At 34.6% G+C, this 26,840-nt stretch overlaps 1 protein-coding gene across 16 annotated transcripts in view; it reads left to right on the forward strand.

The window, feature by feature from the left end:
* RYR2 (ryanodine receptor 2) overlaps positions 1-26,840 on the forward strand; it is a 384,087-nt gene that overhangs the window by 169,050 nt on the left and 188,197 nt on the right. For all 16 annotated transcript variants that reach the window (XM_074537533.1, XM_074537522.1, XM_074537518.1 and 13 more), the window contains 6 exons: positions 1,920-2,019; positions 5,399-5,495; positions 15,119-15,193; positions 18,175-18,331; positions 24,653-24,817; positions 25,870-25,991. In XM_074537533.1, coding sequence (XP_074393634.1) covers positions 1,920-2,019; positions 5,399-5,495; positions 15,119-15,193; positions 18,175-18,331; positions 24,653-24,817; positions 25,870-25,991 — 716 coding nt within the window. The remainder of the gene's footprint in view (positions 1-1,919; positions 2,020-5,398; positions 5,496-15,118; positions 15,194-18,174; positions 18,332-24,652; positions 24,818-25,869; positions 25,992-26,840) is intronic.

Below are 26,840 nucleotides of genomic sequence, written 5' to 3' on the forward strand. Positions count from 1 at the left end.
GAATTGTAAATGGTAGGAACCCTGCTGTCAATTGTAAGTTTTCAAGGATGCTGCAAGGGATCTAGGGAAATGAGGATAAGAAGGGAATTGCAGAATATACTCTGCTTTGGAAGTCGTATGTTGTATCATTTGAACTATATTTTTTTAAAGTTATAATTCACTGGTGACTCACCTTTTGAGACATCTGGATTCGAGTTGGAACTGGAATCCAATAAATGGATAAAAAGTACTAATACTCTGAAGAGAGATGTCAGCAATGTCAGCACCGAATTTTTTGTTCGGTGCCCTCTCTATAAAAATTTATCACTCATTCAATTGATACTACTGTGTGTGAAAATAAGTTAATTTGCATGTACAGAGGACACAGTTAGAAGAAGTGCTCTGTGGATGGTCTAGATGACAGAGGAGTTCTCCTTCTCTTTTGTCTATCCTGAATGAAGTTAAATTAATATTCCCGCTTTTGTTGAATTGCTTGTTGCCACTAACTGGATCTATGTGGTGATCTTAGAAGAATCCTAACCAAATGAAGACGCACAGAGCAAAAATAGAACAGGAGCTGTGCTGCAGATCCTAATCTCCCATCATGGCCTACCATTCACTAAGTTACATAACTGCAGTAAATGAAGAATAAAAGGCAAAGAACATGTTTGTTCATTAATTTTCTCCATGATGTGCTGAGTGGCACTGGTGCAGTGTAAACATGGCTTTTGTGAGGAGTCTTACTTTGTAGGTCATTAGCTGTTATGGGACCCTTCTAAATGAGCTGATGTGCTATTTCCTGTACTTCTGTTTACAGCCAGAAGGTGTGCAGTCAGGAAGACAGAACTTAGCACATGTCCTGAGAATCTACCCTCTTCTGACTTCCACTGACATTTTTGTCTTTTGTGTCATTAGTTTACCCAGAATTTGTTAATGTTGGTCCCAACATTTGGAAACAGAGACCAATATTACTCTATAAACAGAGTTACTTTCCAGTAGTATAAAATAAAATTCTGATAAAAGCATCTAAACATTACTGCACTTGAAAAATTAGTACCTGGTAAGAGAAACAATATGCTTCAAACCAGCTGCTTATTCACAGAATGCTTGATTCCATAATCTTCTACAAGGTTATGTTATTTGGCACTGACAATAGAAGTGGCTGATGGTGTGGGAGGGACAAACATGGGTGCAGACAGGATGCTTTGAGATAAGAATTTTTGAGACCATGTCACTAAACTAAGAGGAATTCACACACAGAGAATTTCTGAGAAAAGACAGCACCTGTTGCACTTATGGCAAAGATCTGCAGCGTTGGCAGAAGGTAGGGAGTAACACAGCCAAAGAGCATTCATTGAATGCATAGGTAGGAGGTGAGCCTTACAAGCCTTACTTGTTTCAGTTTTGCTCGCATCTTGAGAACTTTGTTCAAGAATGTATTTTGTGAACTGTCTTAAGTGACTTACAAAATCAGTAGTTTGTTTATGTAATTTCTTTGACCTAATGTGAGTTTTGAGAAGCCAGTGGCCTGCAAGAAAAATTCAAGTGGTGAGTTACACTTGAAATGCAGATTAGGGTGATATCCCAATATCCAAACCTCGTAGAAATTCCCACTGTATGTAGAAGGAAGAACACTAGAGTAAGAATCCCACAGCATTTAACAATTAGTTCTTCAGAGTGATCACTAAGTCTACAATGCCCAGCAGCTGACTGTTCTGTACTGTTCCTGTAGTTTTTTGAGGCAAATATGCTTTACTATTCTAGCTTTACTTCTAATGTCCCTTGAGGAGTACCCAGGTCGAACTTTGTATTTACTTGTACAGTCAATGCGAACAATTAATGTTTGAAAGAAACAAGAGAATGTTTGGTATTATTTTTGTATACTGTAATGAGATTTTCAACTAACCTCAAATAAAAGCCTCCCTCTTTCCTGGTTCTAGCATCTCTCTTATGGCAATGGTAGCTTACATGTTGATGCAGCCTTCCAGCAGACGCTCTGGAGTGTAGCACCAATCAGTTCAGGAAGTGAAGTTGCCCAAGGTAAGATTGACTCAACTTTATTATTGAAAGACTGATAGTAAATTAAATACTTAAAAAATCAAATTATTATGTCAAGTGTGGGAGTGGTTTTGTCCTATGTAAACATTGAATACAAAAACTAACTAAATAAATAAATATTCCCTGAATATTTCTCTGAAAACAGAGGGAAGGTTATACTAAAAGTAACGCTGATGGTTTTCTGTGTATTTTTGCTGAATTCCAAACAGCTTATTCAAATCTCATTTTGCTAAAGAAATGATAACATTCATAATATGTTTTTTGAAATGGCTTTTGGTCCTGGTTTAATATATTATCTCAAATTATTCTGATGTATGCAGTCATGGCTACATGTTTCTGAGACTGAGTAAAAAATGGGCAAGAGACTTGGAAGCAGGATGTGAAATCCTAATACTGAATATGGGAAATAGTTTTATGGGTAACATATGGTTGGAATAAAAACAAGAGGAGGGTAAAGACAGAAAGAGAACAGCTTTCCAGAACTATTTATTTTATTTAGGAATTAGGAAGTATTTTTAATGTAATTTCTAACATTGAAAGGACAAGGATCCCTAAATTTATGCCATACTGGTTCCACAGAGAAGAACAACGTTTTTCTGAAAAGTCTGTCACAATGTGCTTAATTGTTTCTGCTTTCTTGCAGACCAACTGTTTTGAGTAGGTGTTGTAATAGAATCTAAAGAAGGTTAAAGCTGCAGGTCATTTTGTTTTGTGTGATTTTTGGATACTTTTTTTTAAAGAGGCAATACTCTGAAATTTCACATCAATTCTTTTTATCTGGCATATTTTAAAACTCAGTCATGGAATGCTCTTGCAACTTTGCTAATTAAGATATTAGGGAGACGATTGCCATCATCTCTTTTTTAAATAGCCATTTGGTTTTTACATATGAGAATCACTCTGCACATACCGATTCTCTGACATGGTTTATAATACAAACCAATTTTAAAAAATAATAGTGCATTGCTTGGCAGTATCCTAAACTTGATGGAGAAAACCTTTCAGTTAATGACAAGAGAAGACCTTTTCCTTTTGCTCCTTCCTGTTATTTCCATTTTCCTTGTCCTCCTACTGCTGGCAGCACTGATGTGTCATTCTTGCTAATAATCCCAGCATGGTTTATGTGCTGAGACCCAGATTTCTGCTATGCCACATCTCTGCCTGGTGAACCTCACTACTGAGACCTGCCTGTCTCTTTGAGAAGCAGAAATCCACAATGACACAGTGGCATATTGTGTACTCATACTCCCAGGAAATAATGTGAAAATGATGTAATACGGTTTTTGTAGCTGTGAATTTATCTGTGTATGTGCCTGCTCTTTGTTGCTATTTTTTTCCATTTTCACTTTGCTTAAATACAGACATTATCTTTAAGCTAAGCATGTTTTCTAGAGAAGTTCAGCTGGCTAGTGTCAGAAAGGATGAGAGCTAAGGCCTTATTCTTGAAAAAGTGGCAACTGTTCCTGTAATCCAGATAGTCATGTGGTGAAGGGAGAGTGAATCTCACACTAAGGTCTTATCTCTATGTCCTCTGTAAAACAGCAGCAAAGCCAGAGAAAATCACCTCAAAAAGAAAGAAAAAGGAAATAAACCTATTTTTGTTAGTTTCTATAAAATGCTTTGTCATATTCATAACTAAAATACGAATGTATAGGAATAACTGCTCTGCAATATCCTCTCTTAATCAAAAAATCCCATTAAAATAGATTAATAAATTAAACTATTCAGTTAAATGAAATTACTTTGAAGTGAAAATAATGGATAATTAGTCTGTAAGATGAACTAGGATATTGGAGGTAGTTCAAAGAAAATAATTTGTTTTTACATGCATTTCTGTAAAATTGGCTCATGCAGAAGTCAATTTATTGTTTCAATCAAAACAGAGCTTTAGAGTTAAATCAAGTCATTCTGCTAATTCTGTATGATGAAGTAGGTGGGGGTCACTTTAAAGACAAAACCTAAATTATAGAATTATATTGACACAGGTCCATGTAAAAAGCAATGTATGTAACAGTTCCCTGGGAATACCCTGCTGTGTCAAAGTCATAAATTTAAAAAATCAGTGCTAAAATTTGCCACATAAATTCCAATTTTATACTGATCTCAAAGGTTTAAAAATTATATTCTCAAATATTACCTGATATACTCAGGTAAAAGATGTAATGTAGTTTCAAAATAAATTCTTGAAAGGTGTTCAGTGTGACTGAAGGGTCTTCAACACCATTTCCCTGTAAAGACCTGTCTTACTTCACAGCATTACTTGTTAGTGTAGACATTGCTTCAAAATATATAACTTTATATAAATCTTGTATAACTTTATAAAAATCTTTTTGCTGTAACACTAAGAATTTATGTTATGGCATCCCCCTAAAAAGTAGAATTTGATATTAATTGTTTTTAGCAATAAGAGAAGGAAACAAAGAAATGTTTACATTTAGCTTGTCATACTAAAAATACCATGGAATTCTGCTTAAAACCTACTAAGTTTTAGGATTCTTCAGTTGGTGATTGTAATACAATAATTGTAGGTTAATATAAAATTGTATTTCTTTTTTTATCACATCTCTAATGCAAAAAGACTGATGAAAAAAAGATCTATTTTGTTAACATCTTTGCTGATTCAAATTAAGGCCTTGTTTTCAGCTTCTGGCTGCTAAGTCAAATATTGTGATGATGCTGTGTGTATGGTCTGTGCCTTAATTTGTGAGCACACACACCTGTAGACTGTAAAGCAAAGTGCTTGACTGTGAACCTGCACGTGCAGTGGAAGTATTTGCAATATAGGAGTTTACCTTTGGTGTCCAAATAAATCATGAGTATTGGTTTTGAACTTTCTGTCAACTAGAGTTTGGAGTGTATCTTTCCAGAAAATTTTCTCACAGAGAACTTCCAATACTCCAAAAAAGTGCTTTAAAAATAATAAACTAACTAACTAAGTCTTTGTTTTTGTATTTTAACTAGAATTCTTAAATAAAATGAAATGTGAGTAGGTATGATGCAAGAGTTTCCCACTTTTTCTGTTGCAAACTGGGAGAAGAGTACTTGATTCCTTGTTTTGGTTGGCTCAGTCTTTTTCTGAGTTGTGGTAACTTTGTAGGATCCCTTGCTTGTAGCTTCTCTTTATCCTGATCCATCCTTCCAAAGCTACTGACCTGGAGCTTTTCTCACTTGGCAATGTTCAACTGGCTTCAGAGATATGAAGATATCTTCCCCTTTTGACTCTTTTTTTTTTTTTAAGTAATATAAAATTTCAAACAGAAAAAACTGAAATCAACCTGACAATATTTATTACAGATTGAACTGTAGTTGTACATGTTGCTGTGTTTAGAGAAATGAACTCTATTTTCTCCCTTTATTCAAGGATACCTGATAGGAGGGGATGTTCTAAGGTTATTGCATGGTCACATGGATGAATGTTTGACAGTGCCTTCGGGTGAACATGGAGAAGAGCAAAGAAGGTAGGTTTCCAGCTTATAACAGAATCATAGTAATGAATCTTGCTGAATTAAGTGTCAGCCATAGTACAGATGCTTGAGAGATGTTGTGATGATATTTATTACTCATAAGAACAAGAATTGTTGAGATAAACTTTGGATATGAGCCTTTTGTATTTTCTTTTCCATATTGTTCAAGTCTGACTTCACTTACCAGATGTAAAAGGAATAGTGATTTTTTGGATAATTTATTGTCCTTTTTCCTGATTTAAAAGCACTGTGAATTAAATATGTCGGGTTTTTCATTCCTGTTTTTTTCTGTAATTACAAAAAATTCCCCAGGAATTTACAGTATGTAAGAATACTGCCCAATCTTTCAAAGCAACTAATCTGGGATTAATCTCAGCTCTACCTGTCATGGCAGTCTAGAACTTAATTTATGGTTATTTTCTTTACTCAAGGAATCCTGGAGTGGAAGTAGTGATGACAACCTGGTCTGTGTCTATCTATGTTAACTAAAAAATCTAAATAGTGAGAAGACTGACACAGCAAGTGGAATGTCTCAGTGGAGTGATTACACCAGTCCTGTTTATTTGCTCTAATAACATATGCCCTAAGCTCCTTTACAGTAGGGCAGTGTCATATAATTTATTTGTACCTTCAGGCTAAATGTTGCTAAATGTTGCTAAATGGTATTTAGAATAGTTTGCTTAATGCAGCATATTAGGGAGATTCATTTCCATTACAAAGGAAGTGCTATTCATTAACTTACTCATCAAAATGAGTTTTTTTTGTTTGCAAATAGAAATGTGGTTTTTATTTTATTTATTCTCATTTTTAAAGATAAAGATGAGACTCTGGAAGCTCTCATTGCAAAATTCTTCTCTGAATTTTTAAATGTTAATGAGAAAAGAAGTTTTCTCAGAGTTTTCTTATACAGCTGGTGACCAACACTTCATGGGTATTTCTTACTTCAGACAAGGGAATAGTTTTTGAATGCATAAGATAGTTTGTAATGCTGATACTTAAAATGTGATCTGTTCAGGTTTTAATTTTAGTTACCATGTGAGAGTCATTACCCCTTGATCACTGCTATTATTATCCTCAGCCTGAAACTGAGGAAAACTTAAGGTGATAAATAAATAGGATGCTATAGTGTTTGCTCTTACATCAGTCTAAATCCTGCAAAATTCCTTTAAGAAATGTAGTTGCAGTGTAGCTTCAGATTTATGGGGTGATCAAACACTTCAGTAATGAACTTCAGTGCTTAAGAACACACTAAAAATCTGTCTCTTTTCAACAAGTCTAACGTCATATGTAAAACACAATAATGGAGTATGAAGTTGCAAATTAAGAAAAATTGATTTGTTCTACTTGTGCATTCACATGATGCATTTTTCTGTCCTATCGCATGGGAAGAATAGGGTTAAATTCTTAATCTGCAGAGCAGTGCCTGTAAACAAATTAGAAAATTGTATTTCTTTCTGTGGTGTCTGCAGTGTTCTGCATTTCTTTATGCCTTTCCCATATCTGTCTAAAACCCCAAAAGAAGCAGAGCTAGTAGGTAACAAATAGGATATATTTCTTTGTCTTTATTTTTCCTTGTAGCAATCCTGAGAAACATTGCTTCTATGTCCTTCTTAAAAACAGATTTGGTCTTCTGAAATGCACTGTTTTTCAGGAACTTTCCTTGATAAACAAGCAAAATAAAAAATAGGTTTGTTTGCTTTCCATAGTCTCATTTCTACATTTTTTCTATTTTTCTGAAGTATTTAAAAGTATTTTTTACTAATAAACCTAGAATATAATCTATGTTTACTTTTAATTATATGGAGTTAGTTATAATCACTCTGTGACCCATGTTTTCTCCTCTTGAATTATTAGTAATTTTAGCCATTGCTTAAAACATCTCTACTTCTATCTCTAATTAATACTGTTGCCTCTTCAAAATAAATTGTGGCTCCTTTCAGTTTTCATTATGTATGCATACATCATTTTGATGGTTGTGATTCAACACCTAGCAGAATTATGTGTAAATATATGTGTGATTTTGGCAGGTAGGAAATTTCAAGACAAATTATTTTTCTTTAATTTGAGTTTCAGTTCTGTAACATTTGCACATGAGGCATACAATGATGTGTGATATGTTTGAAGTACAATAATTCCATATTATCCTGTCATTGCCTCTTGAAGCAGTCTGATTGAAGACAGATTGTGATTTTGTTTGGTTTGTTTTGCTCCAGCATACACCTGAAGAGCAGGTCTGCTCTGCAGAATGGCAGTATAAAGGAGCAGTGGAAGTACCATCCCTTTATGACTCACTAATTCCTCTATCTCATTTTTATTTTTCTGCAGAGGCTTCCTCTTTATACCTTTTCAAATAGATAAAAGATCAGACAATCCTAAAATAACGGTTTTATTCTATAATGTCACCTGGTATCTATTTCACAGAATAAATAAATAAATAGTTTAGACATGAAGTGGACCTCCTAGGCAGTGTCCAAAAATAACTACAGTTTTACTCTATTCTTAGAACATTGATACAATTGCAAAAGTTTTAGGTGTAAAAGTGCTTCAAAGAGTACCAGGAGTTCAAATTAAAGTACACATTTTGAAGATGTTTATGCTTTTTGTGCATATGAGAGTTGATACTCTTAGCACAGTGGAGGCCTATGAAGCAGTGACAGTGCAGATAATGTCTTTGTGATTACAGTACCTAACAAAGCTTCCTCTGAGTCAAGGTCATCTAAATCTACATTGGAAGAAGCCTACTATAGTGGCAGGAGTCACATAAAAAGCTTATAAAATAATATTCTGCATCTCAATTTTTTTTCTGAGTCTGTGCTGTGTTTCCTTGCTTGATTGTTGAGCTTGTGTGTCCCTCCATGTGGGCCTTAGATTGTGGTTCTGTGGTCCCCAGAAGGTGGGGTGGACTCATTGTCTTGTGGAAAAGGGACTTCGCTGTTGAGTCAGAAAATTAACTTTTCCTTAGGAAGCAGGTTCAAGTAGAAGATCCGTGAAGTTGCCAGATTAAGTTTGCACTGTAATCAAAAAAACATTCTAATTGGAAGCAGTATAAATGGAGAAGTTTGTCATAATGTGATGGTTTACTTGATATTACAGTAGAGGGATACAGTGGTATTGTTTTTAAAATGCCACAGGCAGGGTGAAAGACACCTGATGGTCTTCACTCTCTGATGCAGCCAAAGAAGAAAAAAAGGAACAGACAAAAGATCAAGTACATGCATTTTCCCTGAATTAAATACAGTTTGGTGCATATTCTAGTTAGGTATGTTGCTGTTTTAAGGCAGCTGGTTTCAGCCTTATGCGTAGAATCCTTAAACTGTGTTTTAATTCTTCAAAGTGTCTTAGTTATGTCTAGCAAGCTAGACCAAATTTTGCAGAGTATCTCTTTAAGTGAAATTTCAAAAGCGTTTCCAGGTTGAAAAATACATACAGTTATAGACAGACAAGGCCTAGTATCATCAGTTTGGTGTTCTTATGGTGGTTACTTTGATTTCCATCTATCTTCAAAGCCAGGGGAAACTTCTGCAGCAGCACAGTAGCTGGGAATCCATATCTATTTTGACTCCTTTTTCTTTAGTCTCTGTCTGCGTGGCTTGTGATGTAGATCTCAGCACAGGAGCTGATATAAGCAGTTTGTCAATAGGAATGAGGCAAACCCACCATGATGTCCTTGATTTATGTGTGGTTTTTAAATTTAAATAAAGGGTTGCATAGTCATCTTTTTCCACCTTTTCCCTCCAGTTTCATATAGGAGAAATTTGTTAATAATTTTTAATACTTTTTTTTTTGGTTGGACAGTTATTTATGATTATCCAGCAGATTTAAACCACTTTTTGTATAACAGGTACTTTGAAATGGTCTTTACTTTCCTTTGACATCTTTTCCTGTTTTTTTTTTTTTAACCTGTTATTTGGTAATTATAATACTGAGTCTTCATTTTGAATTTATAATATCAAAGGAATGAATACATTATTTTAATTATGATGAGAGTTGGTCTTTAGAGCATATATATATTAAAGTGCTTCTGTGAAGTTGCTTTCCATTCGTTCAATCACTGAAAAAAAAATTAAAAATATTCATAATAAGTTCATCATAATTTAATCAGTTGTCAGCTTTCCCCCCTTCCCCCCTTTCTTTTTGCAGTTCAATTAATTGGAATTGTTTTACATTGTTGACGTGGTTGTATTATGTGTGTTATTTTTAGTTTCCTGTAGAAATGTAAGCTGGTTTTAAATACAGACATGACTGTAGAGTTTTGGATTGCTTTTTTGTTGGGGTGATATGTTTTGTAGATGGGTTGGGGGTTTTTTTGTTGTTTGTTTCTTTTGGTGGTTGGTTGATTGGTTGGTTGGTTTTCTGTATTTTTTTTTTTTCATAGATGTCCCCAAAAAAGCTAATGGCAGGTAGAAGTAGAACTATGTAATAAAAATTACGTGGTGGGTTTTTATTTTTTGTTTGGGTTGTGGGGCACCATCTTTCATATTCTTTTAGAACTTAAATACTTCATAGAAGTAGGGCTCTGATAGTCATAGGTCCCAGTGTAGAAAGGAATTGAATGTTTCCACTGCAATAATTTGCATTTTGATTTGCAATATGTGCTTTAAAGTGATGACTACAGTGCAATTTGGACTCTTCAGAAATATTTCATTATGGAAAGAAATTACCTGTGACAGAGAGAAAAGTGCTCCTGGCTTTTCAAAGTATCATTTGGGCTGGAGCAGACTCCAGTTTCTCAAACCATCCATTCAGAATAGGCCTTCATGAGAGAATGGATAAATGTAGCCCAATTTCAGAAGCAGTTTTACCATTCCTGCCTTTGAGACTTTCTTTGGGTGAAACATATTATGTTAAGGCTTTTGTAAATTACATTGAACACTTAGTGTTAGGGATGGTCAAAATCAGTATGGCTTAGCTAATCCCTTGGTTATTTTCCATGCCATTCTCTGACACCTTTTCTTACAACATTATGCACTAGTGAGGTCTGTTTTACCTCAGAAAATTTGGGATCCAGCATGTGTGGAGCATGTTTTATGACTGAAATGTAAACTCAGAAAGTTTTCCATCAGCATTACCTTTCCCCTGCACCCCAAATAACCCTTGAGCCTTGAATAATGATGGCTGTGCTTTTAAAAATCATTTTGAAAACATACATAGAGATCTTTAGTGAGCAATTTTTCAAACTAAAACCAAGCTTGTCTGTCATTGAGAGGAGTGGAAAAATTTCTTTCACTTGAACTTTGACATCTTATTTGGATTTATTAATTTGTGTGTGATCCAGGTACACTATTGTTCTTTATTCTGCCCTGGTTCATTCCAAGCAACTGAGATTAAATTATTTTCTTTGTGTGGAATTTAGGAATTGCAGTTTCTTTAACCAAAATTGCTTCATCAGTATCAAAACACTGTCATTTAATCTAATTTCTTTTAACCTCATTTAATTCCCATTTGTAGTCAGTGAGTTTCAGTGAAATGATTGCCCTCTCTCTGCTGAACAATACTTTAATAAGAATATAAATTCAATAATGGTTCTCCAAGGGGGGTTGACACGTGGTAGTCTATTTTAAACCTGTGTAATTAATTCATTATTGAAATTAAAGATGAAAGATTCAGATATGGAGCTTTCTTTTTGATGTTTACTGTCTCTTTGCCCCTGCATCCTCTCTCGGAGCGCTGGACCAGAGCGCTGAGAGTGAGCCGGGGAGAGCCGGACCCGGTCCCGCCAGGGCCATGGCGCTGTCCGTGGTGCTGAACACACAACCGGGACCCTGGGACACAAATGCCATGTCCACTCCCAGTTCTGGTTTGGATAAAGGCGGATTAAATAGATGAACGACATAGTCAGGAAAAGGATGGTGTTTTAGGTTCAACTTACAGTCATAGATCAGACGAGAAAATGGCTTAATTACACCAACTAATTAACTGGATGCATGTTAATAATACAAATTTACTGAAAAGTCTCAAAGGTTCTGAATTGCTTATATTCTTTATTTTGAAATAAAGATGGTTAATATCCTTAATCTATACATGTAGAATATATGGATAAAATGCATAAGAAAAAATAGAAAAAAATATCAGAAATTAATATGGTGGGTATGGCTGTGAAGATACAAGGTATCTCAAGATTTGAGGAAAACTGACTCATAGATTCTTGTCCTCTCTTATTTTTTTCATCCTGTCAATGTAAATCTATAGTAAATCTAGAATGAGAATTTTTGTGCATTACTTCATGTCATTAAAAGCAATGTTTCATTTGACCTAGCAGTACCAGTACCTGATATGACCTACTACTATCAGGTTCCAGAAAAATTCAAATGTTTTGAACCATCCTTCCTTTTCCGCACTGGACTGTCATCAGAAGTATATTAAAAAAAATGAGCTGCATTCCATCAAATAATGATATATTGAGCAAGTACTAAGGAAGTTGGTTTGAGCAATCTCAGAGCAGTTTACCACATTTATTTTAATGAAAAGAACTAAAAATGAATGTCCAATTCCTTAGCATAAAAACTTTTAAGAAGGTCTTTATTCATCTGCTTTGGGATGATGTTCAGCATACATGGTGTTATAGTAAAGGCAAAGTGACATGCCCTTCATTGAAAAAATAGTTTATTCAAAATATTCTTTTATTCATTTTTTTAAATCATCTTTTCTGTAGCAAAGACAGTATCTAATTAAACCACAAGGCCTTACAGCTTAGTGGCTTAGACCCCATTCTAATGCTTTGTGCTTTTTTTTTTTTTTTTTTTTTTTTTTTTTTTTTGTGGCCTGTATCTTCTTTTCTGTTCTTTCAAAGTCTTGACATTTCATCTTCTATTCTGGTTTTCAGGCTTCTCCTTTTGCTTCCTTGTAGGAATCCTTTATCCCTAGCGTTCCTGTCACCAGTTCTCTTTCAGTCCTCCTCCAGATTGCTGTAGCTTTTTTTTTTGCTGAGGCTCAGCTTCTGCCTCTTTGACTTTTGTCTTTAAAGTTCTGTTACTGTCTTTTAGCCTTTACTCCCTCTCTTGCTGCCATATGGAACTAACAGACAACCTTAGAATCATTTTTATTTCCTCTAGTAAACAGGTCATATGTTTTTATTTAGGATTTCTTCTATCTCTTTCCCATTTTCTCATCTTATATGACCATTCTAAGACTGATTGCTCCCCTTTGAAGGAAGAGGCAAAGAAATAATGGATAGATAGTCATGTAAAAGTAACTATTTCATCCATGAGAAGCCATTCTTTTAAGGGTAAAATGGGAGGTTTTTTAGATCTTTAGTGTTACACTGACCCAACAGCAATATGTAATCCAAAACTAGCTTCAAAAGGATAATCAAACTGAGAAACTGGTGACAGCTTTGGGATTTCCATTGTGAGAAAGAGCTTAACCTCTGAAAAGTAAAAAGGTACCAACTTAGGAATGAAACATTATTATGAATTTAGACCTTTGCTTCCACCTGATTCTTCATATAATGAATGACTTGAAAACTGCTGAATAAAATTGAATTTCATATTATGCAATATGCAAGTGCAAGGATTCCAAATGCATTTTTGTGAAGTTCATATTGAAATAAGCCAGGATGTAATCAGAATGTTTCAGCTTTGAAAAAACCAACAATCCCCACCCAAGCTGCCCAAACAAACAACCCACACCCTCCCACTCCCAATCCAAACCCACCAACCAGGGTGACATCTGATTTGTTATTCTTGAGATGTTGCCACATAAATCCACTCTTGGTCTGTTAGCTGCAGAAGAAGAATTTGAACAAATACCTGAAACACAAAGAGAATATCTGAGCAGAGAAATAGCTGAGTTCAAGGTTCTTTAGCAATTACATTTCACTGTAATAATAAAGGTAAATTTCAATTAAAAATAAGATTGCCTTTGAATTTCATTTCCTTCAGTGAGAGGGAAATGAGAGACTTGCTAATACTTGCTAGCTCCTAGCATCACAAACCATTGCAGCAATTGCCTGAGATAATACTTGGAGAAAATAGTGGATATAAGGTCAAGGGGTGAATATTGTACATATTTATATCCATCTGTAACTTCTTGCTGTGTGGAACACATGCTATAGTTTCTATTTATACCTGGGTCATGAATGTTCAGTGTTTCTGATTCTGTAATTGTAGTGACATGTATTTATTTTGTGTTTTGGCCAATTTTTTCTCTTGTATGATTCATCTTCATTTTTTCATAATGTCTGGGAGTGTTTATTTCCATTATAATTTTTAATACATTCCAAGATGAATTTTAGCACATATATAGTTTCATGTATGCTTAACAGTACTGAGAAACATTTTTTTTTTTTTGTTTTGAACCATTTCTTTCAATGCTGGGTTGCCCTCTGTGTTAAATGTTCAATCTGTTTGTATTATATCCGCAGGAGGACTTTGAAAGGTAAAGCTTAGTAAGTAGTATGTACTTGATTCCAAAAGTGTAGTTGTCAAAAATTGCTTTTAGCAAAGAATGGGGAATGCCTACAATTTCGCTATTAATATTCCTTTAGGTTATGCTGCTGGCTATTTTTGGTGATGCCTGATCTTGGCCGAAGTTCGCAACACTTACTCTAAACATTAGCTCTTCCAGGATCTATAAAACTAGGCCATTGTTTGGTAGTCTTCTCTGATGTACTTGATCTGATAAGCATAGTGACATCACTCCTTTGCTTAAGTGACTCTTTTATGTCTTTTCCCAAGGGAAAGGCCTAGGCTTTTAAATTCTGTCCTTGTCATAGGGCAGAAATATAGGCACAGGCAGGACACAATCCAAAGAATGGCTCCCTGAATTTAGAATGGCAATGCTAACTTTCCTTAGTGTTTACTTTGAAGCAAAACAGGATTATCTGCTCAGGGCTTTTGGTTACCATAGGTCTTAACCATGTTGTACATCTAATATAAATCACTTGTCTGTGTGTAGAATAATGGAGAAAAAAAAAATCTTTTTTAGGTTTAATTGATGTTTTTCTAGAGATACTTAGATTTCTGGTTATATCCAGGAATTTGAGAGGTCATTACATATAGAAGTTTGTAAATAGGAAGCTGTTAACATCTGAGATGTATGAAGACTGTGTCACTGTGATTGTTATATCGTAGGTGTTTATGGTATTAAAATAAAGTGCTAAATAAGTACATTTTCAAAATTCAGTGTCTTAAGTTGCAGTTATTTTAATAGTATAAGCTCTGAAAAAACACTGTCTTTCCTGGGAGATACATGCAATGCTCACAAATCTTAATCATTACTTGATACTCAGTTTTCGTTAGAATCTAGAAATGTTGTAATTATCGGGTTAATGGTAATATTTTCTCCCCTGGATTATTTATCCTTAAAACACTAGGAAAAATGTCTAAGCAAATGCTGTATAAACCTTGTTAGTATGAATGTTACAATTATGGATGCTAAGGACAATTAAAACAAAATGTAAATAACCAAGTCTGCAGGTTTAATTGACAAGACTGGGTTTTGAATCTAATAACCTTTGAATCTGACAAATTGAGTAATTGTTTTGACAATCTTAAAATGAGAGATGTAGTTAAAAGAAAAAACACATATGATGATGAATTCTGCTGAATATTTAGTCCAAACACATATGATGATGAATTCTGCTGAACATTTAGTCTGTGCCATTGCTTGGTTTTCAGAACTGTCCATTATGAAGGTGGTGCTGTGTCCATTCACGCTCGTTCCCTTTGGCGACTAGAGACTCTAAGAGTGGCGTAAGTAAAATCTATCTCAGAAAAAGAAAAACATTTGGCAAGACACTTTTTGAATAGTAAGAGCAATCCGATAAAATCAAAAGGATAATTATAAATCCAGATGAGTAAAACTAAAATAATCCTTTAAAAATGCTTTATATGACTTTCAGTGAATATTAAACAAGTTCCTAGAGAGAGAGTGTGTGTTTTGATTATTTTTAAAGTTGTTATAGCTGTCAGTGAATTCAAAATTTACATTTTTAGCACATAAATGACAAAAACAGGACCAATTTCCTTAAAATAAAAATCACTTGTGACACTCCTCCCCCAGCTTGTTTAAGTCATTTGGAAGACTTTAAAGAAAAAATTTAAAAGAAAAAATTCAATCATGCATTATTGGAAGTGTTAGAGTAATAGTAAGGAATTTGCCTTGTTTGTTAAGGTAATTGCAGTGTAAAATTGCATTTAAATCATATTACGATATGTTCTTATGATTAAATTTCTAGTGAGGAATAAATGATTATTCTTTAGAGATTAAATCAGAGAAGCTTATGAAAAGGTTACCTTCCAATGATGCTGTTTTCTCTGTGTGCTTTTTATTAATAGGATGACATTAAATGTCAGTGATAGGGCAGTGAGATTTTTCCTTTGGACTAAAATGGACCTTGAGACTGTGATGACAACAATGAAACTGTGGAAGGATCTCTGTCTTATTGCTCTCCCTATGGCATTTACTTCCATAATAAGCAGTACAGGAGTAATGTGGGGATTCAAATAATGAAAGGTTTCTGTTATGACCATCATATATATCACTTTGACAGGCACTGTATACAAAATTTTTAAGGATAAACATTTGAACATACATGACTGAAAGAAATTGTAAGAACTGTCAAAACAATTTTACAAAGGGAGTTGTTCTCTTTCTTCTTAAAAAAATAGGATTTTCTTACCAGGAAAAAAAGAACCAAATAAAATCCCAAGAATAACACTGTCTCCCTACACTTCCTTCACCAACCTATTTTCCAGTATGATACTCTGACTGCTGTATGTGTTCAGTGCTGTATTGCAGTCCATTAATATTCAGGCAAATGTTTCAGTTTGTAGCTTTGTGTATGCATGCCTAAAGTTCTCAATCGGTTGTAGTCCTTCCCAGAATGACTGCAGATATAATTCTATGTGAATTTCACATGTTTCTAAAGGAATTTTTTTTTTTTTCCTCAACACTGTTCATTGTTAGAGAACTCTCATAAAATTGCCTGGGCAGTCTACATGGACAGATGCCCTTGGGATGCCCTGCCATGGGACACCAAATACTATTGCTCAGCATTGCTTTCTTTCCCAAAAGGTGGCAGAGTTCATGCTCACACACTGCAAAAAATATTTTTAGTAGTCAGAAGTGGCTTCACAAGATACTTCCTGCTCAAAAGGCTTTTTTTGTAATTGCACATGAATTGGTATTTTTCCTATCCTGCAGGTATGAACTAGAAGCATGGCTCAATTACGCTACCTTTTTTTTTTCCCTTATGGTCTGTAGCTTTTGGGGCCAAAAGAAAATTGAATCAGACAAAAGAAAAGGCAGCTCCCCAGCATGACCTGTAACATCAAAGGTGCAGAACTGATGTAATTTACCAGACTCGGCAACACAATAGCTGAGATTCATGACCTGACATTTTACTGACTGGAGAAACAGAAGTTCTGCTAGAACACTGGACCCAGATGTCCTTTTATGGAGTATATGGACTTTGCTGTGCAGGAGACAGAAAAAGATAAATGTGTTTCTAAGATATAAAGCTTCCCTATTTCCTTCTACCCCAAAGCTCCCTCAATTTAAACAGTAGAAATTCTAGATTTAAAAAAAACATTGTTGAGGGCAGAAACCTTTTTATTCTTATGTTCTCTTTAAAACAAATAACTATAAAGGTTAAGAAGTTTAATCACTGAAGTGTAATAAATCCTGTTACAAAAAAGAAGCATTTTAAAAAATGCACTTTGAAAATGTTTGCCAAATTGGTTTTGCATACTTTCCATTCAATATGGCCAACTCTAAAGACACATTTAAACAAATGGATGTTGGTGTTAAATAGGTAAGTGCTTTAACCTGCTGCATCTGTGTGTCACGGAAAATAAAAATGACTTCAAGTTAAACCTGTGTAAGTACTAACTTAAGGGAATTTCAGACCTCCATATGGATACATGCAAAAACATAAACATAGATATGCAGAATAAATACATTATTTCCTCTCCAAAATGAAGTATTCACATACATATGAAGTGCCAAATTTTGCAGATATGTAACTGAAGAAAATTCTGTGAAGACTAGAAAAAGTTGTGAAAGTTTTCCAGTCTGAAAAGCCTTTGTGAAGTACATACTCCTTAGTAACCCCTACACAAGTTCAGGAATTAAACAGGAAGAGCAGGGCTGAATTTTCAGTTTACAGCAAGAAGTTGGAAAGCTGTGACCTGTACTTTAAGGTAAATAATAATTTTTGGGGAGCTTAGATAAGCTTTGCCTTTCTTCCTTTTGTAGAAAATGAAGAATCTGGGCCATACTTTTCTTAGTAACTTTTTGTATTTATTTTAGGAAGTTTTCTATTTTTTTTAGGCATTTTATTTTCCACAAAATTTAAAGTGTGATTAAAATCTGCTGACTGCTAAAAGATCTTTGGGAGAGTGAAGAATGGCAGCTGCTGGTAGATGAAATGTTGGAGAGGGAACTGGCAGATCTAAACTCTTTGTGTACAGCATAAGCCTCCTTTCCTGTAGGCGGTCTGTACCTTCTCCCAAGAGGAACTCAGTCTGAACAAAGACAGCTTGTGCTAAGGAAGACCTTAAGATCATTTATTAGAATGGTTTTATTTGGGATAACCATGAAGTAGCCGCTTTCTTGCTGATAGGAATTTTATATTTTGTATCAACTAGTTGGCAATGTATTTTACTTTAAAATATTATTGCCAGTAGTTGAAAAAAAAACACATTAATAATTTTTTTATGGACTCTCTTAGGTGGAGTGGAAGCCACATTAGATGGGGACAGCCATTCAGGCTAAGACATATAACAACAGGAAAATATTTAAGTCTCCTGGATGACAAGAGTCTTCTTCTTACAGACAAGGAGAAGGCAGATGTAAAATCTACAGCATTCTGTTTTCGGTCTTCCAAGGTATGGAATCAGTGCAGCATTAATATTACTAGTAATAATTCAAATTGCTTTAGAAAGCAAGATTAAGATACTTTCTATATGTTGTGATTGCATTAATTATTAAAATCTAAAAAACTGATTAAAAAAATTCCAAAATGCAGTATAATCAATAACTAGAAAGCTTATTTTACCTTACATTCTCTATGTGTTGTTACCTGTCTGTCTGTTTGTGGGTTTCTTTTTTTTTCTTGTTAATATTTTGATGTTTTGTTGTTGTTTCATTGGTTAGGTTGGGGTTTTTCTGTACTGCTTCCCACTTTTGAGCAGTATACTCATTTCTAATTTCTTGTTCTGATTAACTTCTCAGCTGCTTCACTGCTTATATCTGCTGTCTGACAGAGGAAAATTTATAATATTGTGAGTTACTGAAATTAAATGGGAAATTAAGGATTTCTCTCAGCAGATACTTTACTGTAATCTAATATGAAGTTACCAGAGTTCGACTTTTCATTTTGACAGCTTCAATAAGCATTTTGAGTTTAAACCAATGCTTTTATAGTGGTAGTAGTAAATAACACACTGATAGATTCTTAAATATCCTTTATTTCTCATACTTTTAATCTTTAGCATTTTGTCTGAAAATTTTCCAGCAATAATTTTGTTACTGTAAAAACTGTCTTCTAAAATACAAAGTAATAGTAAATAGAATTATTCAATAACTTCTCTGTACCATTTAATTTATATATATATTTTAATTATTTGCCTGCTTGGAAAGATAAGAAGAGAAAAGATACCCAAAAGAAGGTATATAGCCTGTTGCAATTTGATTACAAAGAACCTCTAGTTTAAGGTGGTGGTTTTGAGATCCAGACAATATATCTTTTTTGAAACCAATTAATAAATCATAGACATGCTTGAATATTTTAGGAGAATGCTGTGCAACCATAGTGAGAATTTCCTGTTGCAGCTACTATAGATATCAACACTTGAAAGCAAGAGGAGTAGAATAACTCACTCACTGATTTTTAAGATGGGTTGTCAGCAGGGATTGCTCCAAAATGAGTGAAACAATATACTGTTACGTCGTTTATTTAGTCCAAAAAATACTCGAAGGCCAGAACTTTTAGCAATAAAGAATGTCACCTGTTGATATGGGTAAGGTGGTTTGTCTCTATTTTTTATGAAGCACATCCACATATGCTTTGGAGGCTAGGTGATGTTGTATTTCAAGTTTCTTCTTTTTATTCTTTTTCTCAGCCTGAATTTGGAAGTCTCATTTGAAATTATTTTGAGATTTTGTATTTTAAAATGGTTTTGTTCTGCCATTCTTAACATGAAAGGTTAACATTTATTTTGTTTTTAGTGGCTAATCCTATGCTGAGCAGAGCAGAGACAAAAGGCTCTGGGGGAGGTAGAAACTTGTTATCAATTCTTGAAGTAATGAGAGAATTTTAAGAGGGGTATATAAGCTAATCAGCACATGAAAAATATAATCATATTGCTGTTTAAATATGGATTTTCAGAGAAATTGGAAGTCTGGAAGATGATATTTGATGTAAATGTTGTGTATATCAATATTAATTTTAACAAATTACTTACCTGGAGGAAATTATAGATATACCACAGAGGAGGAGGAGTAAATGTTTTGCTGAAGATGAACTGAGTCTGGATGCATTTCTGTGTCATGTGCTTTAGAATGACCCTGCTTAAGCAGGGAAGTTGGGCCAGATGACTCAGTGTGGTACTTTCCAAGTGACCCATTCTTGATTCAGTCTCCTGCTCTGGACTTGTTATAGGAGTGTCATGTTTCACTTTATTAGGCTATCAAAAACTTAGGTGCCTTCCCTCTCTGGGAAAGAGTATTAAAAAAAGATTTCAAATTACAGGAGTGCTAGAAAGGCTTCTGTAAAGAAGGTATGCAGATTTAGGGTCTTTTTTCCTCTGAGTATTTTTGAACAAACCATCCAAATTTTCATTTATATTGATGTATGTGCTTAGCACCCAAAAAAATTAATCATGGATAAGAGGGAGCCCCTAATCTTTACTGAGTACAGACCAAACCTGTGGGTGTTTCAAGTAGCTGGGTCTTTCTTGTTGAAATTTCATCCCTTTTCTTGCCGCAGTCATAATTCTTCCTTGCAGTAGCTGGAAAGTAGTAGGAAGAATTGTGAAGCTCCCACTTGTTGCACAATAGTAAGTTAGCTTTAAATAGGCAAAAAGAAACAAGGGAGAGGAAGCTGTTAAGGAATCAGTTCCTTCAAGCATGTGAGTAGATAACTTCAGTTTCTGTATGAAAAGCAGCTTTCATGTTTGCAGAGATACTGCTGAAAATGTATCACCTGCAAACCTGAAGATTCACATGCAAGTATAGAGGCTCAACATTTATTTTTTTATACCCTGTTTTTGCAAGGGCTTATCATCTCAAACATATTACCTTGCCAGTACTTTGCTTAAAAAATAGCCCAGAAGAGAACTAGCAAGCTAAAGGGTTTTATTTGTTTTGTTTTATTTCTTTTTTTTATGAAAGCTTGAAAATATCACAAAGTGTTGGCCAAACAGCATCCAGAAGATAAGGGCTTTCTAAGGAGCTTAATTAACAGTCAATTTTTCTTTCTGGTAATCAGCCTTTGTTCTCTGGTTATCATATATTACCCTAATAATTATCATTAAATGCAAAATATATTAGCCTTTCAAGAATCTGAAATTCAGAATTTTTTTTCTTTTTTTTTTCCTCCTGTAGTTCTGCTTCATTCAGCACAGGATGTCCACAGATACTACAATGTATTTCCCAAACATACGGCTCCTTTCATACACTTGTGTTTGTAGAGATCAAGTTTTGTGGTTTTTTTTTCTCTTCCATTTACACAAAATCAATTTTTTTGATAAAGAACATTGTTTTAATATCACTACTCCACTGAAATAAGGTAATTTTACCAATTTAGTAATGTTTGTACATTTTGTACCAAGTCTGCTGTTCCTGTCTGTATTCTTTTCCAGTGGACAGGAACACATCAATTTTAATAAAATTTTATGGCTTGTATTTTTATGTCTTCAGCTTTTTCTTTCTTCTTTTTTCTTCTAAAATTTAATGGAAATTATATTAAATTAAAGAGCAGCAATAAATAAGTTTCTTGCAGTTGGTGAGGTCTTAAAATACCGGTCTTGAAAGTGTACCACAGAGCGTATGGGTTAGGTTGGATGACAAGAGGTAAAGTTGAAAGGACAAGCCTTAATCAAGGCATTCCATTTTGGAATGTTATAAGGAATTAAACAGAAGCATTAGACTGAAATAATGGTTAAGGTGAGGCTTCATAGAAAAATTTTTCAGCGTTAGAATGAAGTAATTAAAAAAATTGTTCATTTAGCCCCAAACAGAAGTGGGAAGATTGAGTTGTGCTCTCGTAGGCATGGAATAAACACTATTTATAAAGAGAACAGCCTTCTGGAGAAAATCTGGCCTATTGTTCAATAAGCCTGTTCGTTTCCAATGCATTCTTGGTTTGCATTACTGAGATGGTTTACAGACTGTTGCAGAACCCATTTGTTGCTGTTTGGTCCAGTGTAATAAATGAAGATTTTTGATCCTTGTTTAGACAAGGCTAGCATCTCAGAATGGATCTAGATTACAAATAAAACTGAAGGTTTTCTTTGTAAAAATGTAGGAAGAATTAGCAGATGGTTCAGTAATGACAGGTTACATATGTGGTAAGAGCATGGCTGGAAACTTGTACCATGTAATGTCTGTGCCAATGCACCATTACTAATTAGCAACATGGTGATTTCTGATATTTTTCAGATCCCCATTTTCACTGATGAGCTATTGTACTGTAGCTAATGAGATTGATTCATTGTGTGTACTTTTTCAACTACCTGCTGTTTATTGATGTGAGCTGAGCACTCCATTTAAATCTTCCCCTTTATAAACAATTTGTGGTTCCTGTTCGCTCCTACAGCTCAATGTCTTGAAGCTCCCAAATGATTGGTATAATGCCTGCTGCCCCCCACATCATCCTCTAGTCTTTTGTTTCTCTCCTACATGTAATTCAACTTTGATACTATATAATAGCTTTCCCGGCTACTATATTTATTTTGCAGAGCTCATTTTAATGGGATTGATTTCAATCTGGGTTTTAAGCATACACACAGAGATACATCAGTGAGAACAGAGATCTTCTTTGACAAATTGTTGGCACTGCAATTTTTATGCCAATTAAATTTAATTCTAATGGGAATGAAGATTTCAGTATCAAACCCCTTCACTTTCTGTTACAGTAGATTTTAACCAAGAATGCAAAAATGTGTTAAATGAATAATCCCTCATCTTATTTACAGTGCTTTATGAGAAAATTTGTGAACTCTTATATTCACAACTAAAGAAATTAATTGTAAGACCTGAAAAAAGGAAAATCTTACAGTGTAGAAGCACAGTATATGTTCACAGTATCTTCTAGTTATAAAGAGAATTCAAAAAACTGGAGATTGAAATCAGGATCTAATTTATTTTTCCCATATTATAATTTGTTTGCAATGTCATATTATAGGTAGCTTTTCAATTTCCAACTGTTACTACATTCAGGTTATTTCGTGTTAGCTTTTGAAAGAATTGAATACAACATTTAGAGAAATTATATGAGAAAATAATAGGTTAATAAGGAAATAGAGGCATGCAATAACTCATATTGGCATCAGATTATTAATAAATCAGTTACTACAATGTATCAATGGACAAGACTTTAATAAGAATTTCAGCACTTAAGAAGTGCTGAAAGTCATTTACTAGGCAGTGAAATTAACATCTGTATCCAGAAACAATCAGAAAACAAACTGAATTGGTGAATATATTATATCTGAAAATTTAATATAATGAAAAGGAATCATAAGAATTTCACCTCTATACTATTCTACTTTATTTTTCAAATGCTTCAAAATGCATTCATGACTGTAGGCTGAAAATCTACTTACATGACATTTCTCTTTACATAAAAAATGCTTTAAAAAAACTTTTAAGTTAGAGATTGTTGTCTGTTTGTACACATGTAGGGAGATAGAATATAAGAAAAATAGTGTACCAAGTTATCTTACCCCTAGAGAGTTGAAGCTGGGCCAGTTACCAAATATTAGGAACAGGCCTGACTTCAACAGGCCACTGCTGTAACCAGTGAGAAGAAGAGTGCTATGAAAGAGTGGGGTGGCTGGGTGAGAAGGGAACTGGAGTCAGTTGGCTGCTTTGTGAAGAAGAAAGAGTCAGTGCTGTGAGGAGCTGCCCAGGAGAGATCCCAAGAAAGTATGAAACTTTTGTGATAAGGAGACAACAGTACGGAGCCCCTGCAATAAGATGACAACATATACAAACCCCAATCTTTCTCAACTTTTATGTGAAACTGTCTTCCCACATTGTCAGGGTATGTGTGTATGAAGTAATCATTCTTCTGATCCTTCCTGATGGTAGACGGGTAGAACAAGAAGTTGTTTTTGTCCCACTATTTGTTACATTGCTCTGAGTAGCTGCAGGAAAATGCTTGTCATCTCCTGCTGATCAGGAGAAGCCCAGAATGTTGAAGCTGTACCCGGTTAAGGGGGTTATGTTGCATACAGAATGTACAGCCAGGAAGGTAAATCTGTCAGTTGAACTTTGTTTTTGGAGAGATTAAATGGATGATCTGCCAGGAAGCAGGATGCATGAGCTGTATGCCCATACAAGTCTGTTCAGAAGTAGTTTTTGCTTAGGAGAATTAAGCAAAAAGCTGTTTGGGGTATTACAATTCCTCTCCTGAAACAACTTCTGTTTCTACAGGACACCAGCTGTAATGACATGCTATCATGCCATTAGTAGTTTGCAGGCCAATCATGCAGAAATGGATTGCTTTTTTCAGAAGTACTGAGCCCATTGCTGGGCAGTGACAGGTTAAAGGCCATCTCTCAGTGATTGTTGGATGGAGCTCATCTTTTCCAGGCTGGAAAAAACCCCAAATGCTCAAGAAAAGCTTGTGGAGATTAATACCTTGTACATCTAAGGGGAGTCAATGTATCTAGGGTTGTTTTGCAAGCTCTTATGTTTCAATAATGCCATGTACTGTCAATTATGATCCTAATTCTTTCCTGTGCAGGTGAAATGAGTACACACAGCCTTCCAACTTTAACAGGCTAGGTTTTTTTCACAAGATTTCTTTTTGTCTTTAAAGTCTAAAAGTTACACTTTCCCATTTTTTTTAGTAAATCTTTAAAGAATGATCTCAAATATTCTTTCAGATCCTGTTCTGGATAATTTTCTAATATTTAAATTTTTTATGCAAATATTAACACATTAGTTATTGTTCGTGTATACATTTTTTTCTTCATCAGGAAAAATTGGACATAGGGACAAGAAAGGAGGTGGATGGAATGGGAGCACCTGAAATAAAGTATGGGGATTCAATATGCTTCATACAACATGTAGATACAGGCTTGTGGCTCACGTACCAGTCTGCTGATGCAAAGTCTGTAAGGATGGGTTCTCTGCAGCGAAAGGTAAGGCTGTAAACAGGAATGCATTTCATTCACTCATAGGGTGGGTGGTGCCTGGGGGGTTGGGAAATGAAGGGAGCTACGTGAGCCAGATAATTTCTGAATTTCAAGTACTTTAAGCATGCTTGCCAGATGAAATATTGGGGTTTTTCAGTCACATATTGAAAAGTCAAGTGGTGTACTGAATTGTCATACTGAAGACCTGATGAAGGCTGTGTGTTGACCTGTACACATTATCTCACAAATAATGATAAATCTCAATATATTTGATTTCAAACTAAAATATTAGTAACGATGTATAGAATATGCTAAGATTCCTTTCTTTAATGTAGTTTGGATTGAGGAAACTTTTAGTTGAAAGTATTTTTTTCCACATTGTAAATGTATTACCTTGGGGTAGAATGTTCAAGTTTTGCGTCCTGAGAGATTTCTTTCTTTATGGAATAATCACATCCAAGCTGAATGCTAGCTCAGCATCATAAAGTAGGGAAAAGATTCTTTTGCAACTTAATGACTTCCATGTCTATTTTGGGTAGTAGAACCACACAGAACAGAAGTTTAAAATATTTATGTGGAATGGATTGAGCTATCCAGTCCATTAGAGCCATGATAACTAGACATGAAAAACTGTAAGTTATTGGAGATTACTCAAAGCATGGTCAGAAAAGACCAGAGGCACCCTTAGAAATGAGGACCAGTAAAGAATACCTGTTGTGACCTTTTCTGTTTTAGGGGTTTGCTGCTCCGTAAGAGAAGTGCTTTTAATGTTGATAAAGACAAAGAACAAACAAAAACCCCTTAGATTTTTTTTTTAATAAAGCATGTTGTTTGCAAAAGCTGCAACTTTGAAATTATTATGGCACTGAACCTGCTGTCTCAGTACAGGTGCATCCTTGGACATGAGAAACTAAACCATGGAATTATCTGTTTTTAATAAAATTGTTGTTTTTTATATGTGACTTAATAATTTCCTAGCCTGCCTTCCTATGTGAGTTTTCAGACTTCTTCTTTAATATCTCATTTTGCAGTGACTGCTTCTTGCTTTTTGTTTCCAGGCAATAATGCACCATGAAGGGCACATGGATGATGGTTTAACATTGTCCAGATCTCAGAATGAAGAATCCCGTACAGCGCGTGTCATCCGCAGTACAGTCTTCCTTTTCAACAGGTTCATAAGGTATGGCTTTAAAATTATCTGTTCATCACTTTTATTTCTATTCAGTTTTATTCAAAGTTGCCATTAACACAACAGGGAACAATTTATCCTTCAGAAAAAATAGATCAATGCTTCTCAAACTGGACTTTATGTCAATTCTTTGTGTTATCAGCAGATAAGCACCTCAACAGATACTGGTCAGTTTTTTTTCGTCTATCTTCTAAAATTAATTTATTGCTCAATCTTAATTTAAATGCATAAACATACTGAAAATACAAACAAACCGTAAAAAGTTTTTCCCTGCCAAAATTTGCTTTAAGTCATGTGGTGCATAAATTAGCTTTTTCTTTTCCAAGTACATTTTTTAAAGGTGATCTTCCTTTAAAAACCTGGAAGAGTGAGATAGCTGTGTAACTGCAGATCTGTAACAACCACAAATATACTGAAGAAATTCATAGTATCAAGGAGAAGTTTTATTTTAAATGATACCTTCTTTCTACCAGCACATAACACTTTGCTTATTTGTTCCTTTTTAGTGCTACTTGTTTCTTTAATATTTTGAAACATGAAAAATGTTGTAGTGATTAGCCACTTAAAAATCCTGTCAGATGTATGCAATTTGCATTTATCTTCCTGTTCCTAAATAATGCTGATAAAATGTTAATTCTCAAACTCTTGTGATTTCAGTAGTTGATGAAAGGCCCTTTCATCAGTGTAGTTTGCATTAGGAAAAGAATGATATGCAGTAAGACTGTATGTAATGATAAGAATTTCATAAGAACTCATTTGCCACAAGAAAAACACAATTTGGGAGATGGTGACCTGAAGCAAACATGTCCTAAATAAGGGCACAGACAAAGACCCAGACAT

Source organism: Zonotrichia albicollis, chromosome 3 (genome assembly GCF_047830755.1).
Source record: "Zonotrichia albicollis isolate bZonAlb1 chromosome 3, bZonAlb1.hap1, whole genome shotgun sequence".
NCBI classification, from domain to species: Eukaryota; Metazoa; Chordata; class Aves; order Passeriformes; family Passerellidae; genus Zonotrichia; species Zonotrichia albicollis.